General features: G+C 43.5%; 1 protein-coding gene across 3 annotated transcripts in view; it reads right to left on the minus strand.

Annotated features, from left to right (window-relative positions):
- Window positions 1-533: 533 nt before the first annotated feature.
- Window positions 534-24,459, minus strand: part of mast1a (microtubule associated serine/threonine kinase 1a) — a 72,609-nt gene continuing 48,683 nt past the window's right edge. For all 3 annotated transcript variants that reach the window (XM_070974329.1, XM_070974337.1, XM_070974345.1), the window contains 20 exons: window positions 22,418-22,627; window positions 22,205-22,306; window positions 18,969-19,101; window positions 16,608-16,675; window positions 16,293-16,369; window positions 14,971-15,179; window positions 13,887-14,025; window positions 13,397-13,529; window positions 11,773-11,938; window positions 11,297-11,398; window positions 9,567-9,689; window positions 9,307-9,416; window positions 7,979-8,142; window positions 6,027-6,271; window positions 5,488-5,736; window positions 5,151-5,383; window positions 4,684-4,806; window positions 4,243-4,379; window positions 3,770-3,957; window positions 534-3,455 (listed from right to left, as the gene is read on the minus strand). In XM_070974329.1, the coding sequence (XP_070830430.1) occupies window positions 1,741-3,455; window positions 3,770-3,957; window positions 4,243-4,379; window positions 4,684-4,806; window positions 5,151-5,383; window positions 5,488-5,736; window positions 6,027-6,271; window positions 7,979-8,142; window positions 9,307-9,416; window positions 9,567-9,689; window positions 11,297-11,398; window positions 11,773-11,938; window positions 13,397-13,529; window positions 13,887-14,025; window positions 14,971-15,179; window positions 16,293-16,369; window positions 16,608-16,675; window positions 18,969-19,101; window positions 22,205-22,306; window positions 22,418-22,627 (4,626 nt within the window). In that variant the 3' untranslated portion in view covers window positions 534-1,740. The remainder of the gene's footprint in view (window positions 3,456-3,769; window positions 3,958-4,242; window positions 4,380-4,683; window positions 4,807-5,150; window positions 5,384-5,487; window positions 5,737-6,026; window positions 6,272-7,978; window positions 8,143-9,306; window positions 9,417-9,566; window positions 9,690-11,296; window positions 11,399-11,772; window positions 11,939-13,396; window positions 13,530-13,886; window positions 14,026-14,970; window positions 15,180-16,292; window positions 16,370-16,607; window positions 16,676-18,968; window positions 19,102-22,204; window positions 22,307-22,417; window positions 22,628-24,459) is intronic.

Below are 24,459 nucleotides of genomic sequence, written 5' to 3' on the forward strand. Positions count from 1 at the left end.
ACGCATTTAATCAAATATGTATTAAATCGTTAAAACCCGACTTTCTACCCCAACTTGGTAAATCAACTAGTAGCAGGATTTGTGACAGCAATCCTCCCACACAGCTGTAAACGGTTTGCATAAGATTATGTACAGTGGATAGTTTCTGAGAATGGACTACTGAGGAAATGAAAATGACAAGTGGGAGAAAAGAAAGTTGTTTTTCCTGCTAACATTTTATCCTTCTCAGCACTCTAGCCGACCGTTTTAAACACCTTTATGTTACGTTTGCAAAATGTGACCATTACATTAATCGATTTTGACTACCTACCATGTAGTATCTGCTGTAACAACTGTCATTCTGATTATACTGTAGATAACCTTGTTTTTACAGCAACAGGTTCATGGTGATATACTGTATCATGCCCATATCCACAAACCCTACCTTAGCTATAGAGCCCTTTAACAGAATACAGTATGCTACATCCATGACTGCCTGCTTCTCCTGTTTTGCTCCAAAACAACACATGGGTTCACTGTATATGTGCTTATAATTATTATTTTTTTCACATCCACATAAGTAATCATCACTGTGCCTGTGTGGTTTGTTCGTAAAATAGCAGAGCATTGAGAACTGCTACTGGATCTGAACCGCTGTCTGTTTATTTCCAGTTTGGTTTCTGTTGTGACCCCTTGCTGAGTCAATCATGTCGAGGGTAATTACCCCCTGAAAAGACACACATGTGCTCACACACTTATTAACTCACTCACTTGCAAACACACTCACATCCCGATTTGTGGACCACAGGGGTATGGATTTAAATGCATGGAAATCAGCTGCTGACACTGCTGGCTCCTGTGGCAGTGTGAGTGTGTGGACATGTGTTTGTGCACAAGCGTGTGCGTGTGTTTGTGTGCAGACGGAGGCAGACGGAAAAAAGGGCTGCGGTAGGCCTCCTGCGAAGTGGAGATAAGCGCTGAGCCTGAGCTCTGTCAACCCTGCTTTCCTCTGCAGCAGGACACAGCCTTCAAGAACCACCAGAAATAGACCCAAGGTGGCTTTACACACACACGCAAACAATCCCCTGCGACAGACAAAGCCGAACAGTGCTTGATGTGACATCCACTGACAGAAGGCCTGCTTTGGCTTTGTCTGACTGTGCACATCAACTCAGTAAACTGCTGGATGAAGAGGAAATGAGCCTAATCATCTCATTGCTGGCTTGTCCCGCTATAGCCAAGCTGAGGCTACGTGTCATTCATGTTGTTTGATGCAAATATTACAGTTTGTCTGTGTTCTTCATCATCTTGTTTGATAAGCAGTAAAAGAAGAAGAGGGCTGGTTGAAAGACAAAATAGAGTGACTGGATTTGGTATTCACAGTATTCAGCATGTTTTGATCGGTAAAGCACTTTTTGACCTTCTTGTACCTATAATACATGTACAGTACATACCATATGACATGCGTTCACATAGACCCACGCACATATACATCTGATAAAGTGTTCCACATTACATTGAGAGTCTTCTTATTAAATACTTTATAATAGAAAATCAACAGATAACGCACCTTTACAGTAGATTAATTCACTCCTGATTTTAAGTTAGAATCAGTCATTGATTGGAATCAATAAATAACATTTGATATACTCTTAAACTGGAATGTACATTGTTTTTAAGTGCTTGACTTCTGTTGCATTGTTCCTCTAAAAAAGGCATCTTTTTTTCTCCAGTAAAGTCCCATTTAGGGACCCCATGGGGTCACATTTTCGGCAGGCTGCTACCTGTTGCAGCCTTCTCTAATGGTGAACCAGCAGGACTTTGGGTCACCACTGCAGCCCCAACAACCACTCGACCTCCAGCGGCAGTGTCAGACCTTCCTGCTGTGCCTCCCTGCTTCTCCTCCGCTGCCTTAGTCTGCTGGTCTTTGCTCTTGGCTCCCTCCTGGGAGCCAAGCTTGATTGGCCCGAGGACATTTTTGGCTACAGTGGTCAGCTGGCTGACAAAGCTGGTCTTTTCACCAGGAGAGACAGGCCGCGACTTACAGAGGGAAGGTCCGCAGAGGGAGGGGGTAACAGCAGTTGGGGAGGGGGAGGGAGAGGGCGAATGCTCCTCCACCACCTCCAGGCGACATTTGTCGTCCCAGTCAAGGGTTCCACGGTAGCAGTTGACAGGCCCAAGTCCCTGCCTCACCTTGCCCAGGGAAAGCGGCTGCCCATGTGGGGGGACGACGGGAGCGAGAATGCGAGCTGGGAGTTTGGGGCTTTTGGAGCCGAGGTCTGGAGTCCTCGAGTCGCTGCTCTCCTCTCCAGCCTTTCTCAGGCTGTCCCCCACACCTGAGGGTTTAAAGGTCTTGTTCATGCTCAGAGGACCTGCTGTCACTGTCGAGTTGATGCCGATGGATTTATCTGGAGCAGAAGCAGAGCTCTTGGTGAAGACAGCACCAGGTAAAGCAGGCCTACTCCTGTTGTTTCCTTCCTGCTTTGGTTCAGTTTTGTCCCCGAGCTGGTCCCGGGGATCTTTACTAGATAACACAGCTCTGGCTGCCTTGTGGTCCGGTTGTTTTGGAGTTAAGTCGGCGGGACTCTTTTCAGGTCCCTTGTGAGCACCTAGACTTCCTGTTGTTTTGGAAGGGGTGCCAGGAGTTGTAGCTCTAGTGGTTTCTGCACTTAGTCTGGAGCTTGGGCCAACGTGCGAGCTCAAGGGCAGCTCACCTGTATGAGGTTTTCTTTGTAAGGATGACGGGGACACTGTGGCTCCAACCCGATTCAATCTCTCCAGGACTGTCGCGGTATCAATCTCCCTCTCTTTCTCCCTCTCCCTCCCTCTCTCCCGCTCTTCCCTTTCCCTCCCGGCCAGCAGTGTTTCCCTGCTAAGTGGTGACTCTTGTCTCCCGAGTCTCCTCACAGGCTTCAGGACCCCAGTCTCTGGGGTAGTAGAGGATGAGGGCAGGGGTGGAGGATTAGGAGGTAAATTTTCCCCTTCTGTCTCCAGCAGGCTCTGGAGCCCAAGCTCACAGAGGAAGGCGTCTTTACGGTACTCTGAGTGCTGCACCTCGAGGCTGTGTTTCCTCAGCGGACCCCCCAGCCCTCCTGTAGAACTGGACTGGGTCAGAGGCGAGCCCAATTTCTCTGCTGACTGCACCCGTTTCAACAGAGGTGATCGAGGGGGTTCAGCACTCTTGGGTCTGGGACGGACCACCGGTGGTGAGGAGTGGAGCTTGACAGGGAAGGACTGGGTGGTGTTGGAGCTCCCCACAGTGTGGCCAGGCAAGGGAGGTGGCGAAGACTGGGTAGGGGAGGGAGTGTGGGCCAGTGGGGACAGGGGGATGTTACCAGCAGACTTGCAACGGGCAGAGCGATACTGGCGGTGGAGTTTAGGGGACAGGCCGTGTAGGGAGCTCGGCCTCATGTGCTGAGATGGAGCGGGGGAGTTTGGAGTGCTGGAGGCTGGAGAGCTGCTCTGGGAGGAAGCACCTAAAGTTAAACAGAAAGCAGAAAAGATCAATTAAGATACGTAACCTCTGAAGAAAAGGCATGTTTTTGATTTACAAATGAAGAGAATTCTGGTTTCTATGGCTCGTACAATTTCTGGCTTTAAAAGCTTATTTTCAAGGCCGTTCACTGTGTTTTGGAGGAAGTGAATTTGGATAACTCCCAATTCTACTTTCTAAAAATATATCGAGTTGTTTTCTGTGCAGGCTTCAAACAGGAAAATAATTCTAATACCTATTCTCAGACAATTTCTATATCGACACATGTATCTGCATTGTTTATCTCCAGTGTCCTACCCAGGTATGAGGGCTCAGGGGTGGAGCGGTAGCCCTGAGTTGGGGACCGGGCAGACAAGCTGTGAGTTGGGGAGCCAGGAAGACTCTCACTGGAGGACAGGGAGCGGTTCAAAGAGGACAGGCTGCGGCTGGTGTGCAGCAGATTGGACTGCTTCGTGATCTTACGGAACAATGAGTTCCGCTTCTTGCTGCAGGATGGACAGACAAAGAAAAGACAGGTTGAGAAGGTAAGATCTGAAATGGGATTAATATGGGCATAAAATACATTAATTAATTTCCCAAAGCATACCAACAGATTTTTTTTAGTGCAGCTTTTGCATGTTATGTCTTGTCCAGTTGCAATGAGAATCATCTTGCAGACAAGATAATATTGTATAAATTACACTGTGTGTGTTTTAGTTCATGAGACTACTCGCCATGTCTCAACATAAGTAACACTCTCACTGCAGGGCTGCAGGTGTGTAGGCTCCTACCTGTCCTGGCTGTCCTTGCCCATAGTCCTCTTGTTTCGTCGGGCCATCTTACACTTGTAGCTGGCCTTGCGGGCCGGACCAACTTTAATGGAGGTGTTCTCAAAAGGCGTGGTTGTCACTGTCACCTTGTTTCCACTCTGCACCAATAAAAAACACTGAATGATTTCTACACTGATGCTTCTAATTATTCACTGTCAAGCTTATTTATTGACAGAGAAATGACCGATGACATGTGACCTTTTACAGAATTAACTGTATAATTAGTAAGCTCAGCATTAAGTGACAGCCGCAAGCACCTTGTCTTCATGCATGAATAGCCTTACCTTGAATTTGACAACTTAGAAATAAACAACTAAGTGGCCTTAATTGACAGAAATACAGGAATAATGATATTACCAATATAAAGCACAGTTGAGAATGAATACACCTACTGCTGCCTACCTTGAGAATGAGCTCTACCACTTCAGTGTGGACCAGGCCATGGACGGGCTCCCCGTTGACGTGGGTGATGAGGTCACCAGCGCACAGGCCAGCTTCCTGGGCAGGGCCGCCATCCTCCACATGCTGCCAATTCACACCAAACATTCAAGATGACAACAATAATAACAACAACAATAAATCCTATAACGAACCTTTTCAGTTCAGATGTTCTACATTTGTGCACTGTCAGTGTAAAGGAAAGCATTCAATATGATTACAAATAATACTAGTAATTGTTTGTTTTAATAAGATAACAGGAAAAGAAGCTAGTTGCAATTTGCAAACTCACTGCTAGATGCCACTAAATCATACACACACTGATCCCTGTTTAATGGCACCTGGTCTTTAAAATACACACTCACCCTCTTCATGTGAGGCCACTGAATCAAAACATCTCCGAGTGGTACACACTCTGACAGCTTTCTTACCCAAACAATGTGATGCACGCTGTAGATGTCACTGTCTCCAATGTAGACCCTGATGGCTCTGAGAGTAAAGCCGTACTTCTTTCCAGAGCGATGGATGGTGATGGGAGAGCGCAGCACACTGACAGCTGGGCAGAAGTCTCTGCTGGGTGAGGAGTCACGGGATGAGGGGTTGGAGGAGAAAGAATGGGGAGACATGGGGCTGGCCAGTGGAGAGAAGCCACCATGCTGCTCCACTGGAGGCAAACAGAGTAAGGAGAGAAATGAGAGGCTGTATTAATGTACCACAAACTAACCTTTTCGAAAGGATTTCATTCTTTTCTTTCCTTGTGCCTCTCACCTGATGGTATGATGACAGACAAGGCTGTGGCAGAGGCTGACTTAATGACCTTGTTTCCAGGTCTGGAGTTACGTTTCTCTCCTTCACCAGACAAATGCTGATGGCGTGCCCTGCGGAGGACCAGGTCATTGGTGGCCCGGGGCCCCAGAGGATCATACAGAGGAGTCATCACGTCACGAGCAGGACCTGGGGATAATGTGGTGATGGCTGTGGTGACTCCCGGTGTCTCTCCATGTCTCGGGGATTTGTCTGCGAGGATGTAGAGTCACGAGGAAGTGACAGTTGTTTAAGATAGTGCCTGGTGTTAGTAGCATTTACAGGTGAATATAGCAATGTTACGAATCGCCCACCTGCCCACTCACTCAGCAGCCATCTAATAAAGTTTGCTTTTTCACCTCCTCTGCTCCCACCTTCCCCCTTCCTTTCCCTGTCTGATTTATTCTTTACCAATTTCCAAAGCTCCCGTTTATTTCCTCTCCTTCTCCCTCTCTACCCTCACAACCTTTCACTCCCTTAGAGACTTCCCCTTACTATCACACCTGCTCCGTTGATCTCCTTCAGACTGTTCCTCTGCTCCAGGAGGCTTGGTGAGGGGGCACTGGTCCCATCCAGAGAGGTTCCACGGACCTTGATGGGCACCTGGCGGGACAGGAAGTCTGGCTCACCGTCTTGGGGTGAGGCAAAACGATGTGTATCCATGAGGGCTGAGAAGCGTCGACGGGCACCAAGGGGTGGACTAGCATCCCCCTCCATGTGCAGAGACTCTGAACAAGACAGACGCTTCCTGCAAGAGAACAGGACACAGAAACACACTCATACGACAATATAAACAGAGCCTCAGTGATGGTGTACATATGCACAGCAGTGCTTTGAGCTAAACGCTAATGTCAGCATGCCAACATGCTCACAACGGCAATGTTAACATGCTGATGTTTAGCAGGTATAATGTTTACTGTCTTCATCATCTCAGTTCAGCATGTTAGCATGCTAACATTTGCTAATTTGTCAGTCATTCACAAGCAAGGATGGAGTGAGGTTCAGCACTTTGTGAACACAGGATTGTATAAAGGATATTATTACATGGACTCTTTTGAATATTTTGTAAAACTGTTGTTTGTAAACAAAGTTCATTTGCATAAGATTGCATTCTGTATTTGTTTTTGTTTTTTACACCTCATCAGTACTTTTTGGAGAATTGGGGTTGTATGAATGGGCCCTGGTTTTGTTTATCTTGTGCATACACACAGGTTGATATGATGACACTGCACACGTGTTGTAATACACCTTCCTGCTAATTATCACATTATTCCACCGATCACAGGTGGTGAAATATGTTGGCAAAGGCAGGATAGAAGAAGACTTTTTTTTGCTAGTAAACGCGCATGTAAAAAAATGGAGCTTTGCAAATGTTTTATGGGGAAGGAAACGCATTCAACGCATTTATTAGAGCTCACGCAGTGTATTTTGATGAGTAACACCAAGTGAAAACACAAGTTTTGTTTGTTTCCAAGAAAACTCCACAGGGCACCTTTAATAAAAGAAATGAATGAATGTAATGTGCTGTGGTCAAAAAGTAATCATAGCTATGAGATACTGGTAATTCATACTAGATATGGAAGAAGGAAAATCCAATATGTAAGGTAATACATGATGAACCACCTTCACCTTTTCAAATTTTTCAAGCTTTATGACTGCAGAATGTATAAATCATTGACTTTATTTTACATACGAATGTAGAAGAGATTGAATTCCATGTTTTCTAAAGATTGAGGTGAAATGGAGTTTCAGAAATAATGTCAATTTGTTTCTGCTGTATGCTCTCAATCAGAAGTGTGATAACTAATAATATGTAGTGTGGACCGAGCAGGTCTTTATAAGCAGCGTTAAAACATGACAAGCATAGTGTCAGAGCAGAATAATATTTAATGACTGCCAGGACAAGAGCAATTGCTTAATTTATATGGGCTAAAAACTAAAAGCCTTCATGCAAGGTAATGAAAGGTCTCTTCATGTCTGCAAATAACTGTAGACTAACAAGGTCACTAATGAGGTTACAAATAGCATTAAATTCAATGGCCCTAAAACAACAATAATTATACATTTGTGTAACTAAACTGTGCACTGAATTTGAATGAGACAAGCAGCTACATTTGCATTATTTATTAAGAAATCATGAAAAAACTGACACATATTGGGTTTCTGTGAGACATGTGAACCAGCCATCCAACTGCACTTTCCAAAGTTTGTGGTGGTGAAGATCTGCTGCCTATTGTTGACTCAGTGTGAACAATGTTCTTTTTATACAGCAAGTGTCAAAATTGCTGTCAGTGAGACAGAAAGTGTGTGGCAGCTGAAAGGAAGAAAAAACCTTGAGGGAACCACCTTCTGAACACCTCAGTTTTATCTCATACAAGTATACAGAACTTCCCTCCTCACTTACACACAAAAATCCCAAACACTCTTTCAAAACCCTTCATCCAATAATACTCACATCTCGGGGGATCCAGTCCTCCAGCTCTTGTCTCTCATGGTGAAGCTGCCCAGGCTCTCTCTCTTGGTCACCTTGTCCTCCCGCGGGCCCTTGTGCTCCCGACGGGACACGGAGGTCGAGGCTTTCTGCTCCAGCTGAGACAAATGCTCCATGCTGCTGTACACCTGCAGGGGAACACAATCAGATCAATAATGATTTGGTCTGTTAGCAGTTATTAACAGCTCAGGGACAACACAGCTGGTGAGTGGGCTTACAGGTATATATTAGTTTGCTGTCTGCATATTTACTACATTTGCTACAGAAATACGATTTTTACTGAAAAATGTATATCAAGCAAGATAAGAAGTAAAAACAGATGACAAAATTATGAGGTAAAGTGACAGCAGCATGATGAATAACAACAAGTCAGCAGTCAGGTATATCTAAGCAGTGTATACCAGACTATAAATAATGTATAAATAAATACAGGAAAATATATAACAAAATGCATCAAATGATTATCAAAAGAGTTGCTAGTTAATTTTCTGTCATTGAATAATCATGAAACATTGCAGCTCTGCATTAATAATAATGAATCAAATACGTGTGTGTTCACTGTGGACCTCATTATGTGTGTGTATTCAGCAGGGGTCTTTGCTTGAGCACTCGAAAGCTCTCAAATGGAACTTCAAATTCATCTCAGATCTAATTGAAATCGGAGCCTCGATGAAACACTCTGGATTTTCTGAAGAGCTCCTTCACAGCCCAAACATGAGAGGATGGACCAGGTGAACAGACGGAAGGCAGATGTAAAGACAGAGGAAGTGAGAGAGGATGGAAGCAGGAGAGGAGAGAGAGAGAGAGAGAGAGAGAGAGAGAGAGAGAGAGAGAGAGAGAGAGAGAGAGAGAGAGACAGCATGTGGTGAGAGGAAAAGTGTGACAGAAAAAGAACTGAGAGAGAAAGTGTCACAGATCAGAACTGAAAGAGACTTGGCCATGAAAATAGGGGATGTGGAAAAATAGGAAGGTGACATCATTAAACACACATATGTAGAAAGGTAGAGCAAAAGGTACTAAAGGCACATGAGCCTCAGAGTGGCTTAAAATAGAGACAAGGAATAAGAAGAAACAGTGCAACAGCCCAGCAAGGCTGAGACCTGAGCCCAGCCTCCAGGTGCTGCTCTCTGCACAGTCAGACCTCACTCAAACACTTTTCTCCTTCCTCATCTAATCCTAGAAAATAATGTTCAAAGTGACAAAACATAACAGGTTGACACAGTGAGACAGAAAAAAAATGATGACAGAGAGGATAAGAGAGAGGCGAAAGAGGAGAGAGGACAAAGTCAGACCTTGCTGAAGCGAGGAGAGCAGGAAGAGAACTGTCTGATCTCTACAGGCTCATCATCATTGGTGTCATCTTCGTCGTACGTATTGATGTGATGATAACGATCTGAGCGGGCTGGCAGGGGAGGGAGTGAGAGAGGAGATGGAATATATGAGCTGTCAGTGGAACGGAAAATGTGCATTTCTGACCGGAACGCTGTCAGAAAATTATTGCAGAAGCCACAAATCTAATATTGATGTTACTGCTGTACCCAGAGAAACGTACTATCAAAGTAGCTGGTGTCCTCCTCTGACTCCAGGTGAGGGATGAACTCTGCCTTCTGTCTCAGCAAAGTGTTCCAGTCCAGCTCTGTGAAGAACGAGTGCTGCTTCACCTCAAATGCTCCACCTGGTGGCAGGGGCACGAACGACAACACAACACAACCAGTCAGCCTCATTCAAGATTCAACGTGGGTGGACAGTACACTTAAAGCTGCTTAAGGCTGATCAATCAATACTATTAACAATGGATCAGATGAGAACATGCATGCCCAAAGAGTCTCTCACAGAGACAAACACACAGAGTTATCACCCCTACTCTGCAGTTTCCTTCAGCTCTATGGAGCGTTTTGGTTTTCTCATCCATAATGTAACTGTTTTGTGTTGCTCTCCCCACTCTCATCAGGGGAGAGTTTTCAGATGCAGCAGGCAGCTAATGCAGCTGAAAATCCCCCGTATGCTAGCTGCCCATCACTGAACACCAAACAGACACAGTTAATAAGTAACTGGTGAACATAGTGAGCGCTTAGCTGCCTAAGAAGCAGATATTTCCTAAAGAAGCTGGTGACGTCCAAAAACATGCTAACATGCTAATAGAGCTTGTTGTCTTGTCCCCTGTTGGCCAAAAAACAAAACAAATACAGGTCTAAAAATGAAGGAGAAGGGCACTCGGAGACGCCCATTGTAGCTGGGATAGGCTCCAGCCCCCCGCAACCCCGAAAGGGATAGGCGGTATAGATAATGGGCACTCGGAGAGCACAGATTTTGGCCAAGGGTCCACTCTTGTATCATATGCAAATCTGTGTGTGTAACATATCAGAATAAATTTCTAAAGCACTTGTCCCCGAGTGCTCCATAAGGACTGCTTTCTGTGTGAAGTCTGAGCAACTACATGTGTCGGCTACCCCAGTGGACTACTGGTACCTGTGAATGTGGATTGTGATGTGGAATCATCGTATTTCTACAATTGGGTGTTTTGTCACTATTCAACTTTACTACCATCTACTGGATTTTAAGAAGTATGGCATTTATTCCGCCATTATCTCGAAATGTCAGTGAAAAATAATCGGTATATCTACCCTGTGATTCAGACCCACTCCAAAATTTAATTGCTTCTTCCTCGGCCCATGCTACACCCCTCCACCAAGTTTCATAAAAATCAGCCAAGTAGTTTTTCACGATCTGCTGACAGACAAACAAACTGCTCTGAAAACATGACCTCCTTGGCAAAGGTAATAAAAGCTACAGTCGTATAGAGTCAATCTACCCTCCAGCCTGCACCTGTGGTCACAAGCTTTGTTTATTGACTGAAAGAATGAGATCGCAGATACGAGCAGCTGAAATGAGTTTCCTCTGTGGAGTGGCTGCGCTCACCCTCAGTGACAGGAGCTCAGACATCCATTGGGAGCTCGGAGTAGAGCCCCTGCTCCTTCACATTGAGAGTCGAGGTGGTTCAAGCATCTGATGCCTATTGGGTACAACCTTTTAGAGGTTTCCCTGGGAGAGGGACATCTAGACATCTCTTATCCTGTTGCCACCATGACCAGGGCCCAGATAAATGTCAGAGAATGGATGGATAAAGTCATGCTTGTGGAATGCTAAGTAATGCACAACTTAATTTTCAATGTAACGTACGCAAGCCTGAATGCTTCCATTGATGGCACTATTCACTCCTAATACTGCTGCAAAATGGGTGCAGATTAGAGCGCTAATATGAAATAAATGGAAAGGTTTTACCTGTACCCAACCTCACAAGAGGGTTGGTCTGCAACAGGGCAGAGATGAGGTCCAGAGCATCTGCAGGCAAGGCGTCATCACCATCTGGCCAAACTATATCGTCTAACAGAGACAACAAAGAGAGAGCAAAAGGTTAGAGGAACAAGGAAGAAACAAACTGCTTCCTTCTGAAATAGTTCCAAAGATGACAAATCACAGGTAGTCCTGAACACCTGCGTGTCACCAGAGAAAAATGAGTATCAAATATGGAGGAAAACTACTGTATCTGGAGCAGCTCTCAAACTGCACGGTGTGATCCATGAAGCAGATACAACGTGTCTCCTAAGCTTTGTGGTACACTATGAAGGAAGACAATAACCCTGTCAAATGAAAACACATTGTACTGCTTCTGTAGTTTGCTTTTCATCGCTAAAAATGTGCAGTTTGAGAGCGTCTTAAGAAAGCAAAGAAGTGTACGTTTAATGTCATTTTCTCACCTGTGATGACCTGTCCAAACAGCTCCTCTGGAGTGTCTCCAAAGAACGGCACACAGCCCACCAGGAACTCATAGAGGATGATGCCCATAGCCCACCAATCCACCGGCTTCCCATAGCCCTGACGGAGAATGACCTCTGGAGCAATGTACTCTGGAGTACCACATACCTGAGTGATGGAGAGCAGGTGGAGGTGGGAGGAAGGGAGGGCAGAGGAGGAAAAGAGAGGATTGGAAAGAGAGTGGAAGGTGGATTGTGAGACAAATAAAAATACTGTATAATATGTATTATGTATCATGCATATGTATAACAAATGTATAATAATTTGTGTCTGATGTAGTTCTTCCACAAAAAAGTTGATTGGCTTCCAAGCAGTGATGTCACATAATCCTGCCTGTACGCACATGTGTTGAATTCGATTTAAAGTAAACACAAAGAGAAGATGAACATGAAAACAGCCTCAAGTGTTAAACTCAGCATCATTCTGCACAGTGATGGTCAAACATCCACAACACACTCGAACGGTCAGTTTAAACACGTCGTTCTGACCACTCAGACAGCTTTGGTTTCATCTGAGGTCTCTTTGGCTGAGAATTCAAAGATGAAAGGAGATGTTTGAGCCTTTCCAGAGATGAATACAGAGCAATGTCCTGATCATTTAGACTGGCGAGGAACAAAAAACAGGGCAAACTGTTCAGAGACACTGTGGACTTTTCAGGTAACTGGGAACTTGTTTCGGGGAAGACACACTGAGTCAATTTCAGAAGTCATTTGATTAATGCTGAAAGCACCAAAAATGAAATTACTTTCTGTGGAAAAATCTCAGTGGCAGAGATTTCAAAACATTTGCAAGGCTACACTCCACTTCTGGTTAATGGGAAATTGTTCTTTTTCATTTTCTTTTTTGTGATTTGGACGAACCATTTAATACGAAGCAGGAAAATGGAAACTGTTCATTTAGATGTTTAACACTGATGGTTTCATTCCAGTAATCATACATAAAACGTGTGCGTCTGTGTTTGTGAGTGATTCCACGTGTGCGTGCTGTCTCACACAACAGAGACATCATTACTGTGTGAATGAGAAACACTCCTCATCAGAATCTCCACTAGGAACATGAAAAGTGAAGCCCTGACCTGTTCCATTTGCAGATGTGAGCTGATTACTGGCAGACAAACAGATGCCTGCTTCCACCCAGAAGAGCTGGAGGACACATGAGCCAATCTGACTGATTATGACTGCTTTCATTCAGAGCATAAACAATAACTTTAATAGCAAAATGGTATTGTGATGGAGACAGAGACCATTAACGATTCACTCATTCAGACAACACAGGAAGCATTGTGATGCAATGTCTTTATATGGAGATTATTGATTTTGCCAGATGACTTGGCAGGTTGGCACGCACGGCTGGACAAGACTGAAAGAGGCTGTGAATGCCAGTCGCCTGTTCATCCACCATACAGCCGAGCTCAGAATGACACTAATTTGCATTACACACACCGACTCATTCATACAGCTGCTGATTGAATGTCAGCATTTCTTCTTTATAATGTGGTGATGACGTACTGCCATTAATCTCTACAAACCCAGCTTACGTGCTGATGCCAGGTTACAGACACTGTACCTGCTTATCCAGGAACTCTCTGGCATCTTTTTCAATGTGTCCCTCATACAGGTTGGTGGTGAGGCTCATTAGACCCATCTTTGACAAGCCAAAGTCTGTCAGCTTGATGTGTCCCATGGAGGTGATCAGCAGACTGTTTGGAGAGAGAAAACAGGAACTGAACAGTTCAAATCTGGGCACAGTGCAGAAAAATACAGATATAATGGAGCATGCGGTTATTTTGAAAGGTTTGTCACAGTCACAGAGTTGAGTACACTGGGTTTTTAGAGCTTTTTTGTTGCACACACGGCTAATAAAAGAAGTAAGACTGAGGCAAATCAGTAAAATATCAGGCTGTAAAACCAAAACAATGAGCTGAATGATGCTAAATGCTTGTTAGAGATGAGAGGAACTGCAGGTGGGTGATACAGCAACCCCTTTTACATTACACAGAGCCATTTGATCCAGTATTATGCAAGAAATATTGATTAGCCCAGCTTTAAACACTCACTTGTCAGGTTTGAGGTCTCTATGAACGATACCATAGTTGTGTAGGTATTCCAAAGCTAAAACAGTCTCAGCAAAGTACATCCTCGCCAGCTCAACAGGCAGAGCCCCGATGTTCTTCAACAAAGTGGCACAATCCCCACCTGAGAACACAGAAACACCACAAGTTATTGCTACTGAGAGTTATTAAGAAGAGTACTGACAGTCTGCAGTAAGGCAGAATTGCATCATAGCATGTGAGTAATACTAATAGTACTCTTATTTTTATGATGTACCTGAGCTTATCAAAGGGTATTTCTATTCCTTTTCTTTGGCTAGTAGTCCACTTTTGCACCCACTAAGCCACATTTGGCAGTTTCATCACACATGAGTCACTCCCAACTCCCCTTCATGCTTCAGTGTGTCTCTCCACCAACATAAGAGCTGCTGCAGCCAAAGCGCAGACACCATCCTGAACTGCCCTCCAGAAAATCCAGCACAACTGGAGAGGAAGATGAGGAGGGCTGGAGCAGCAGCCTGAATCTGCTGACCTTGTTTGACTTTCATGGTGGAGAATCACTGTGATAGTGAAATAAGAGTCTGCCCTCCTGGAAATGAAAGTGAGTGACTGCACTCCCCCATATTACTGTCACTTCCTGAATCTGGGCAGACAAAGCCTTCATTTGCTATTCAGGTGTTTAACTGACACTTTTATCCAGAGTCAAATGAGTGAAATGAAAACGCTGAATTAGCTTAAACTTTAAGGTCAACATCACCAGAAGCAAAGAGCAGTTAAAACTGGAATGGTCAAGTACCACAGCACCCAGACAAAAGGCTTAAAAGACACAAATTGTGTGCTTATTTGGAGAGGATCATTGAAGCTGGAGAAGTGTTTGGTCAGGAAATATGAGGCAGGGAGAAAAGGCTGAAAAGCATTCTTCTTATTTCAGAAACCAGATAGACCCTGATCTAACATTTCCTGACGCTGAAAAATGAAGGAGAAATGGAACAGGAAAAACACCAAATTCAGATCAAACCCTAAATATCTTTTCAACTCAAATCCACCCTCAGTGTCATAAAAGTGTCACAAAACCAGCTCTCTCCCTTACCCTCAACATATTCCATGACCATGCACAGGTGTCTGCGAGTTTCAAAAGAGCAGAACATGGAGACGACAAAGGGGTTCTCTGCGAAGGTGAGGATGTCCCTCTCTACGAACGCCTGTTGGATCTGGTTCCTCAGGATCAGATTCTGCTTGTTGATCTTCTTCATGGCGAAACGCTGACGTGTCTCTCTGTGGCGCACCAGGTAGACAGCGCTGGAGAGAAGGCGAGAGAGACGAGCGAGAGCTGAAGGGAATGCTGGTACCAAGGTGAGGTATGGAGTAAAGACAGCAGGGTGAGACAATTATGAAGTGAGAGCTGACATAGAAAGTGTGGCTGAGTGGATATTAAGGTTGATATCAAGACTTAAAATCCTCTGGAATAAAATGTTGAGCTCCAAAAAGGGACCCTTTGAGTTTTTGAAGTCTAGCTCGGAAATATGCTTGTTCTTTTACATGGGCAGATAATGGGGGAATAATGGAGGCTTCACAGCTGCAGCGCTGCCCTTTCTGATCACAACAGCCAGCTTTAGACAAACTGAGACTGCAGCAACATGAGGAAACGACATGTTATTGCTTTAAATGACTGCTTGTTGAGTACATTTCAAGTTTACATCATTGACTTTTCAAGTGTTCCACAGCACACTGCCTGCACACATGAGACAATGCCTTAATAAAAATGTTTTCTCCTTGAAATCTGCCTGGATGTTGGTGCTTTAATTATTCTCCATGCGAGGATGAAGGACTGGAACACTGCTTTTACTGTCTGTATTAGTTTTTTTTATTTATGTATTTTTTTCTGTCAGGCTAAATATAAGGTACATCCCACATGGGATTACAGCACAGTTTGACAGCTCAAACATGGAAAATGTAAGAAGACATCCCGCGATACTAAAACCCAAAGAAAACAATACATTTTGCAGAAAGAAAAAAGCTAAAAACTAAACACACACTAAAATACAAACACAACATACAAAGTTTATCCTAATGAAGGGCTTTTTTTTTCTAATTTCCCAGGTTTTGTCTAAGTTTCATGAGTAAAAGTCAGTCGTCCATGCTTAAAAAATCTGTTTCTGTTTTTTATCTAGCTGAAAAACTCTGAGAACATCAACAGTTAACATCTGACAACAGCCTGTATGTTCCATTACTACCAGCGAGTTCCCACAGGGTACTGTAGCAGAATGTTTTAGACTGTGTCTTTCATTCATTACTATTAGTATTTTAGTGTTGCTGTAGTCGAGGTTGGGTCTTGTTCAAAACACTACATATATAAATCACTGGGTTTGATTTGGTTTCTAAGGATCGATAAGGCCTCAGTCCACTGCTTACCCATAAGCTCCGTTGCTGATCAGTTTGATGCTCTGAAAATCTTCTTCGCTCGGTGGCTTGATGGCTCTTCCTTTTCCCTGGTGACACATTTTAAAACCATAATTAAAATCTGCACAAAGACGGTTTGAAGGGAATGTTCAAATGCTCAAATGTCATTCTTGATGATTCTGATAGCTGTGTATGTGTGTGTGTGTGTGTGTGTGTGTGTGTGTGTGTGTGTGTGTGTGTGTGTGTGTGTGTGTGTGTGAGTGTGTGTGTGTGTGTGTGCGTTTTCGAGTGTTGGTGTGTTTATGCAGTCATACTGTATGTGTTCACCTCTGCTGAGTCATCGGTCTCTGGAGTATGTGGACCCTCACTGTCATAGCTGTCAAGGCTCACAATTTCTGTTGAGAAACATGTTAGTTAACAAGGAAGCCTGGTGTCACCATGAAAAGAGGCATTTCTCATGCTACAGCACCAGGACTCCCACACTGCTGGGAGCACACAGAACATTTGCAGCTGCTCAGACATCTTTAACAAAACAGCTATTCAAGTTTCAAAACAGCTGAACATGTCAGATCGCAGAAAGAAAAACAGGAGAATTAAAATAGCTTCTTCTTATTAATTTTTCTTGTCTCCATCAGCTCTCCCTCCCTCTCACTTTGTATTTCCTCCCTCCTCGAGCAGCACTGGCAGCTAATTTTTAGCGTTCTCCTGCTCTTGCATGTGACAGCTGCTCGAATGCACTGATTATAGTTCTGTTTTGTTAAAGCAGGGAAATAATTGAATGGTAATTAACTTTGCAAAGCCTTTACAAAGCTGCTCTGTATATATTAACATCTTGTAAAATAAAAGTCATTGAGCTGACAATCGTATATCACTCAGTTCTGTTTGACGCTGAAAACAACTGATCTTGTGTCTGCAGGGAGCTGAGAAAAATAAACGAGAGTGTGAAAGTGTGGATGTGCAAGCAGCTACCGCACGTGGGTGTGCATGTGTGTCTCTGCATGACAATGAAGGTGCAAGAGAAAGTGCAAGATCAAGATATCAAGTGGCACATTGTTCGCAGAAATTAACTGAGAAGGACCGAGCTGGCCCGTATTTTCCATGAATTCTGAAATAAAACTGCAGCTGTTTATTGTGAAGAGTTGTTCCAGATCATTTAACCCATCAGCTAATGAAGAGCTCTTGATGGATTAGAGTGGGAGCGGCTGAGCAGATGTGAATTAGTGCTGTGAGTTTGGGGGCCGACTTTGAGCCACGCTGATTGATGAAAGACAGTGATTTCACCGCATCCCCAGCCAGTTAATGATCCAGCCTGCCCAAACTCTACATCTCCTACATTCTCATGCTGAACATCCAGGAAGGCTGATCAGCTGCACAAGTTAACTGTACTCCAGCAGACAATTTTAAATTGCTGACTTGTTGTGTTGTTTTGGAGACAGGAGGTTGGCTTCAGAGGAGCGGAGGCCGTGAAAGGGATGTGGAGGTGGAGCAGGTTGGTGAGGGAGAGGGGGGCCTGGTTTTTCCTGATATTATTCTTTGTCTTACTTTGACTTTGGTGAAAGTCGTGCTCTAAGCTTTGGAACTACAGTTACCAATAACCTGGTGGCTTTGGTGGATGTAAACAGAAGGTACAGTGTGGCTATATGGAGTTAGTTGTGGGCAACAGCTTGAGCCCTCTGTTTTCAATCGATATTTCTTTACAATTTTGCAAATCCGCACCATTTAAAATGTCGAATTAGCTATTAGCAGCTCCAGTTTGCAATGTACCCATGAATGCACAGACAACTCTGACTGTATTACTTTGATAGTCTGTTAAACTGGAAAACGTGCTAATGGAGTTATAAGGTCATTTTTTAAAATCCTGAAAGTGAATTTATAGATATTTGCTTTGAACGGACACAGGAGATAAATATATCCTTGGAAGTGTAATATACACTGAATCTTAACGTCTGCAATATGTCTGTGTTAAAATTTGATGAGAAGAATTAAGACTTTTGACATGAACTGCAGGAAGTGGCTGTTTGGGGTTTTAAATGATAAAAGTCTCTCTATGAATTGTTAACTGCTGATTGTGTTGATAAGTGCGCTGTGGGACAAACTACATCAACTAACTTAAAGAAACTTCTAAAGAAATAGCTTGAGATGTGGGGAAATAAGCCAATTTGTGGTCTTAAATGAATTAAATGAAAAGACTGATGATGTCATGCCTTTCTGTTAAGTATGGAGCTCAACGCGGGAGGTGATTAGCTTAGCTTAGCTTAGCTTAGCTCAAACACTGGAAGCATGGGGAGCTAGCAGCTAGCCTGGCTTTGTGTTTTTAAGAATCCACCTACCAGCACCTCTAAAGCTCGCTAATTAAGATGGTGCAGTAAAAATGACAAGCTACAGAGTCCGATAAGCTGTTTCTCACTGCTTTCAGTCTTTATGCTAAGCTTAGTTAATCAGCTCCTGGTGTGACAGTGGTATCAACCTTCTCATCTAACTCTCAGAGTGGATAAATGTATTCCCCGAAATGTTGAAATATTCCTTAAGGTTTTTTTTCATTTGATTGTTTTATTTGTGGTTTGCTTTAACTCAAAACAACCAGTGTTTATTCCTCAGTCTATAATCACCAATCAGGATTTCTTTGTCTACAGGGAACCAGCCAATGTCTAACAGAACACACTGAAACAACTGAAAACTCTGTCTTACCCTCCAGCGGGTCTCGGGTCAGCCCCAACTGGCTGATGATGTATCGAGGGATGTCCGCCTTCATCAGCTGTCCCTCCTTGGCGTGGTCCTCTGCTGCCTCCAGCAGATGGTAAAACTCTTCAGGGTTGAACTCCTGTCATTGGAGGAGACAAAAATGAACTGCCAAAAGAAGCTACAATATAAAAACACCTAAAAGCTTGAACTGCCCAGCTGAAAGTAAGACTTTCATGATAATCATAATGTAGATGATACTGTGACTTAAGTGGACGTTAAAAAAAAAAAAGCCTGATGATTATTTTCATTGTCAATTAATCTGGTGATTATCTTATCCATTAATTGATAAATTATTGGTAGGGGCAGATGAGGTTCTGAAAGCTCAAATGTCTGCAACATAAGGAGAAAACACCAGTGTTCATCAGGGTATAATTGGTGCCCCACAGCTGTGTACTGAACCGTGATAACTAAGTTCTTAGTTAGTAGTAACAAAGAGACGCGGTGACACCTAACAAAGGATGACCGTTAATGAACTGATCATATGTTGTGTCCAACCATAATGATGAATCAGTGTAATTATAAGTATGGCCAACTTCTAATCACAAAAGTAAGATTTACTTCAACCTGCTGCAAATTCATGCCCAAACACCACTGTGGTGCTGTCAAACAAACACAATCAGTATTAATACACCTTCGAACTTCAAATTGCTTTCTTTAAACATCCTTTTCCCAGTGAAACAGCCTTTTGTACTGTCCTGTGGGATTCAGTTTCAGTCCTGTTGGTGGAATAACATTTTGATTAGAAAGCAGAGCCCGGGGCAGGCGAGATCATTTCCTTCCTCCCCTGCTCTCTTATATCTGCTCCCCTCGACCAGAGAAAAAAGAGAGTACGGGGGTGGGGGGGTAGGGTGGGGGGTGGATTAACCTGCCTCTCTGATAGCCTGCTCTGCTCCAGGATAACATTCTTGCAGCTAACAGTCTGCTGACCGTGTGACATTTTCACCAAATCAAACCTCGCAACTGACTTGAATGCTAAGTGAACTCTGTGGACAACATTTTTATCTGCATGTGTGTGTCCTCTCTTCTATAACCTAAGGGCCACGAGGATCTGAAGTCCCCTCCACATCCTGCCTGACCCTATCGACCTCTTCTGACGGTCGCCTTGGCAACGGAAAGATGAGCCGGGAGGGTTGGAGGAGGGAGTTCGTCAATGATGAACACGTGAGGCCATCAATCAGGGAGTTGATAACCAGGTATGGCTAATCCTCTGTATGCAGAGGGGCTTGTTATTACAAATAAGTTTAAATGAGTTATGTAGTGTACATGTATCAACACACCGAGGGCACGGCTCGGTCTCTCTGCTGATTTGATGTGCTGCTGAGAAGACTGACAAGTGGTAAAAGTGGAAAGAATATTTTACTCTTTTGAGTTAAGTTGGAAAAATATCCTGCGGCAATGAAGTGTACTCCGCTGCTGCAGAGATGAGCAGCATGTCTGATGGAGTGAAGGATCCAGCTTATACACAACCATGACCTCTACTGCGTAACACTGTAAATGCATACATCCACATCCCATGTGTTAAGAAAACTGAAGGTGAAACTACATTTACTGAAAGGATGTGTCTACATGTGCATTTTCATGTGTAAGGGCACACAGTAAATATGCAGAACAAGTGCAAAAAGGAAGCGAAGACTAGAAGAGATACTGTCTTTTCACATTTACTGGATTTGACTGGAATGCAGCCACGTTCACTGATCATTTAATGACATTAAGTCTTTTGCAATCCTTTAAGATTTTCCATTCATGGTGAAATGAAGCATTTCCATAAAGTCAGAGATTCACATAAAACACACACACACACACACACACACACACACACACACACACACACACACACACACACACACACACACACACACACACACACACACAAAACGACTGGTCAAAGTCAAAGCCAGAGGTATCCAGACCCAACAAGACTGGATCCTATATTTCCCATCATCTTTTTTCAAGCTTCACCTCTTCAACCTTACAATGCAGGCTTTATGTTAAACATTTTAAATCTCAATTCCAACCCTGATGACATTATCAAGGTTATTATGCAGACTTTGGAGTTTTCTTTCCAGAACCACAGAACAGATTATACAACTGTTCTCACAGGCTACGAAGTCGAACTCCTCATGAACATAAGACGAACTCCGTGTGTAAAGATCAGTAACGGTTATGAGATGCAAACCCCCCGATGAACTCCTGGTGAACCCTCTACAAAGACGTGTTTCTTTCTTGTGTGTACAAGGAGCTGCAATCCTTTCAAGTCTTTCTGAGAGTAGCTCAAAAAATCTAATTATTACTTTAATCTCTCCAGAATAAATAAGGTGGCATAAAAAAGAGAAACAAATGTTAAATATGTGTGTATGTGTACATCTGACTGCAGCAGTTAATCTTTGTTACTAATGCATTATGTTTTTCTTCTTTCCTTATGTGGGAAAATACAAGAAGGAGAACTTGATCATAGTGTGGTAATATTCCTAATTCTATTTTTATTTACTTGTTAATTTTTTATATTCTGCAGCCAACGGTATAGAGCACGAAGGGTAGGTGGGCTCTATATCTGTGTTGCTAATTGGCCATAATTAAAGGTTTATGTTTTCTATATTAGAAACAGACAGGGAAGCGGGCACACTTTGCTTCTGTTTTTAATGAGATTACATGTAGGTCTGCTATTATGGAGAGTGCATTCCTTGTACGAGTGTATAAATAAATCTCTTTTATTTTAAATCTTTGTGAACCCACCAAACTAGATGAGAAAATAAGGTTAAAAAATGATCACAGAAAGATAACAGGTCATTTATTTGTCACAACTAAAACAAATGTGATGTGAAAGATAAAGAAAAAGCGGAGTGACAGCACAGCTTCCAGCTGTGACACATTTAGAAAACCTGTGCTTCATCACTTCAGACTGAATACACAGGAGACAGCCTGCCCACTTCTGCTCATTCTTTAATGCCTTTTCAGTGTGAAGGAGCTGACCCTCCATCTCTATGTGGGAGGACGGCAGGTAGGACACGAGTCTGTCCCAGCAGATGAGGTGGAACACACTCAGAATGCAAAAAAGCCCTCAGAAAAAAAAAAAGATCTTGTCACTTAATTCAATAAATGTTCATTTGGTGGATCTGTATCAGTGTGTGTTGAGTCTCAGTTTGTGTGACTGCGTTATCAGATGAGGGAGGGATGGAACTCACCAAACACTCGAGGAGCCTGGCTGGACGAGATATGATGATGAAGAGTTTTTTAACCAGCTCAATGACGAAAGTGAGCTCCGAACTCTCCGAGCGCTCATACGCCTGATAGAGAGAGACAGATAGAGACGGACAGAGAGACAGAGAGACAGGGTCAGTTAGAGATGTGCAGAGGTTGAACTTAGGCCTCTTCACGTCACACACATCACAACTCACGTCATGCAGCAGCTTCTCCAGGTTTTCCTGCAGCTCACAGAAGTAGACACTGGTGATGAGGCCCTCGCGGGATTTGGTCAGGCAGTCCCTGGCCAGCTCAGCTACCTGGTGGTGGATGAAGCTGAGGACCCCATCGGCCAGTGGCAGGACACTCTCTGGGGAGTAGTTCTGGATGAACTCTGCAAGTCTCTCCTCCATCTGAGCTGTGGCCTGATTGAGTACAAGCCAGTAGTTAACAGTCAGTTACTGTCATCTTGTCAGGCCACTGTTCATTAATGTAATCAACTGTCCTAGACGACAAATCAAATCTCCAGAAAGGCAGCAGATGGATCACATTCCTTCCCTGAAATGGGACCTATTTCTTTTGTCTGTATGGTGTGTTTAGCTTAAGCTGAAGCACAACAGGTGATGCTATGTGTTCTTATATTTACAAATCCAGCGGTTATGGAGCAAAATGATCATTTTTAGCTCAGTTCTTTGGTCTCCACCACCTCCTGAGAGAAGTGTCTGTCTCTTCAGCTGCTAAATGCTGCACCACGTTCACCAGTAGTTGCTAACTTTGTCTGCTGAATAGATAGTGTTCAATGAAAACAGCTGCCTGCTGCGGCGGAAAATGTCATAACTCGTGGGCGTCACCACCTACCTCTAGATTTGGATGATATTTCTCTATAGTTTGATCATTAAAAACACAATGTCACATTTCATTCATTGTTATTATAAAACTATCGATTATAGCTGCATTAAAAGTTAGACAGGACAAGGAATACATGATGTGAAAAAGCAAGAGCAGTCAGTCTTTTTGGAAGAACAGGAAGTAGCCTAAATGACGTTGAAAAGATCTGCTTCAGATGGAACCACTAACTGTGAAAATGTTTTTAAAAAACGTGCAACATTTTCATATTTCAGGCTGCTTCTAAGTATCTATTTCAGATATGTAGCTGCTAATTATTCTCCTGATGATGGTGAAGATGAAACAATGTGAAGCCTTCATTTACAATCCTGGGAAGTGTGCAATAGTATGTGGGAAGACTCGTTAGCACTGCTTCTTCATGCATCACTGTGAACGAACACAGGATGAAGTTGGTGGTCTGTGCGTGTGCTTGTGTTTTTGTGAGTACAGGAAGGTGTTTGAGGAAACCTGCTTGCGAGTGACATACATTCGCATGCATAGACTTCCCTGTTCATATGACCAGTTAGTTCTCTCAGACACTGAATCATGCACCCATGTCTCAGTATTTAGTGCCAGCAGACAGGATTAAGAGGTTAGGTTACAGTTTGGTTACATATTGGCCTCGAGCAACATGAGTGATCTAATTGATTTTGTGGCTCTCATCAATGAATCACAGGTCAGGTCGAGCATCTCAGTCAAGGCTATCCTCCAGGAGTTTCACACACTGCAGAGTAAACAGCTTACCAAGAACAGTGAAACAGTCTCAGTAGCAGCCCTCTGACTAAAAGCTGCCTTTATGTTGCAGGTCAGAGGAGAACGGTAAGCCTCTTTCAAAGAAACAAGGCCACGGAAATACAGAGATAACAGCTTAGTGCAACAGAGGCAAGCATGAGCTAATCTCTGAAAACACTTATTGGGATGTCTTCAGGACTGCTTAAGGATGTTGTTTCATCCTCAAAGCCTGTAGTTTGACCTTTGGGATGTTTATGTTTATTCTAAATAAGAAGGGACAATGTTCATTATTTAACATGAACACTTCATGTTAATCATGCAAATGTGTCAGATTCAGCCATACAGGCCAAGAGATGTCCTGAGGCAAGGTCGTAGGTAGTGTTTGCACCACATGATATGCTTCCTCTTCATCCTCAGGGCCTGAATGTCATGTGGACCATTTCCAGGACTTAAATGAATCCAGGATTTCAGGCAAAAAAGGGAAAAAGCAAAAGGGCACCACTGGTACCTGTCGTCTGCAGACCACTGCTAGTATGTCTACTTTTTCCCCTATATCACATCTCTTGTCCCTATACATGGCTCTCTTTAATGCAAATAATCTTTCTGTTATTTCACAGTCAGTGTGAGAGAGGCGGGAAAC

The sequence above is a fragment of the Chaetodon trifascialis genome, chromosome 2 (assembly GCF_039877785.1).
Source record: "Chaetodon trifascialis isolate fChaTrf1 chromosome 2, fChaTrf1.hap1, whole genome shotgun sequence".
Lineage (NCBI taxonomy): Eukaryota > Metazoa > Chordata > Actinopteri > Chaetodontiformes > Chaetodontidae > Chaetodon > Chaetodon trifascialis.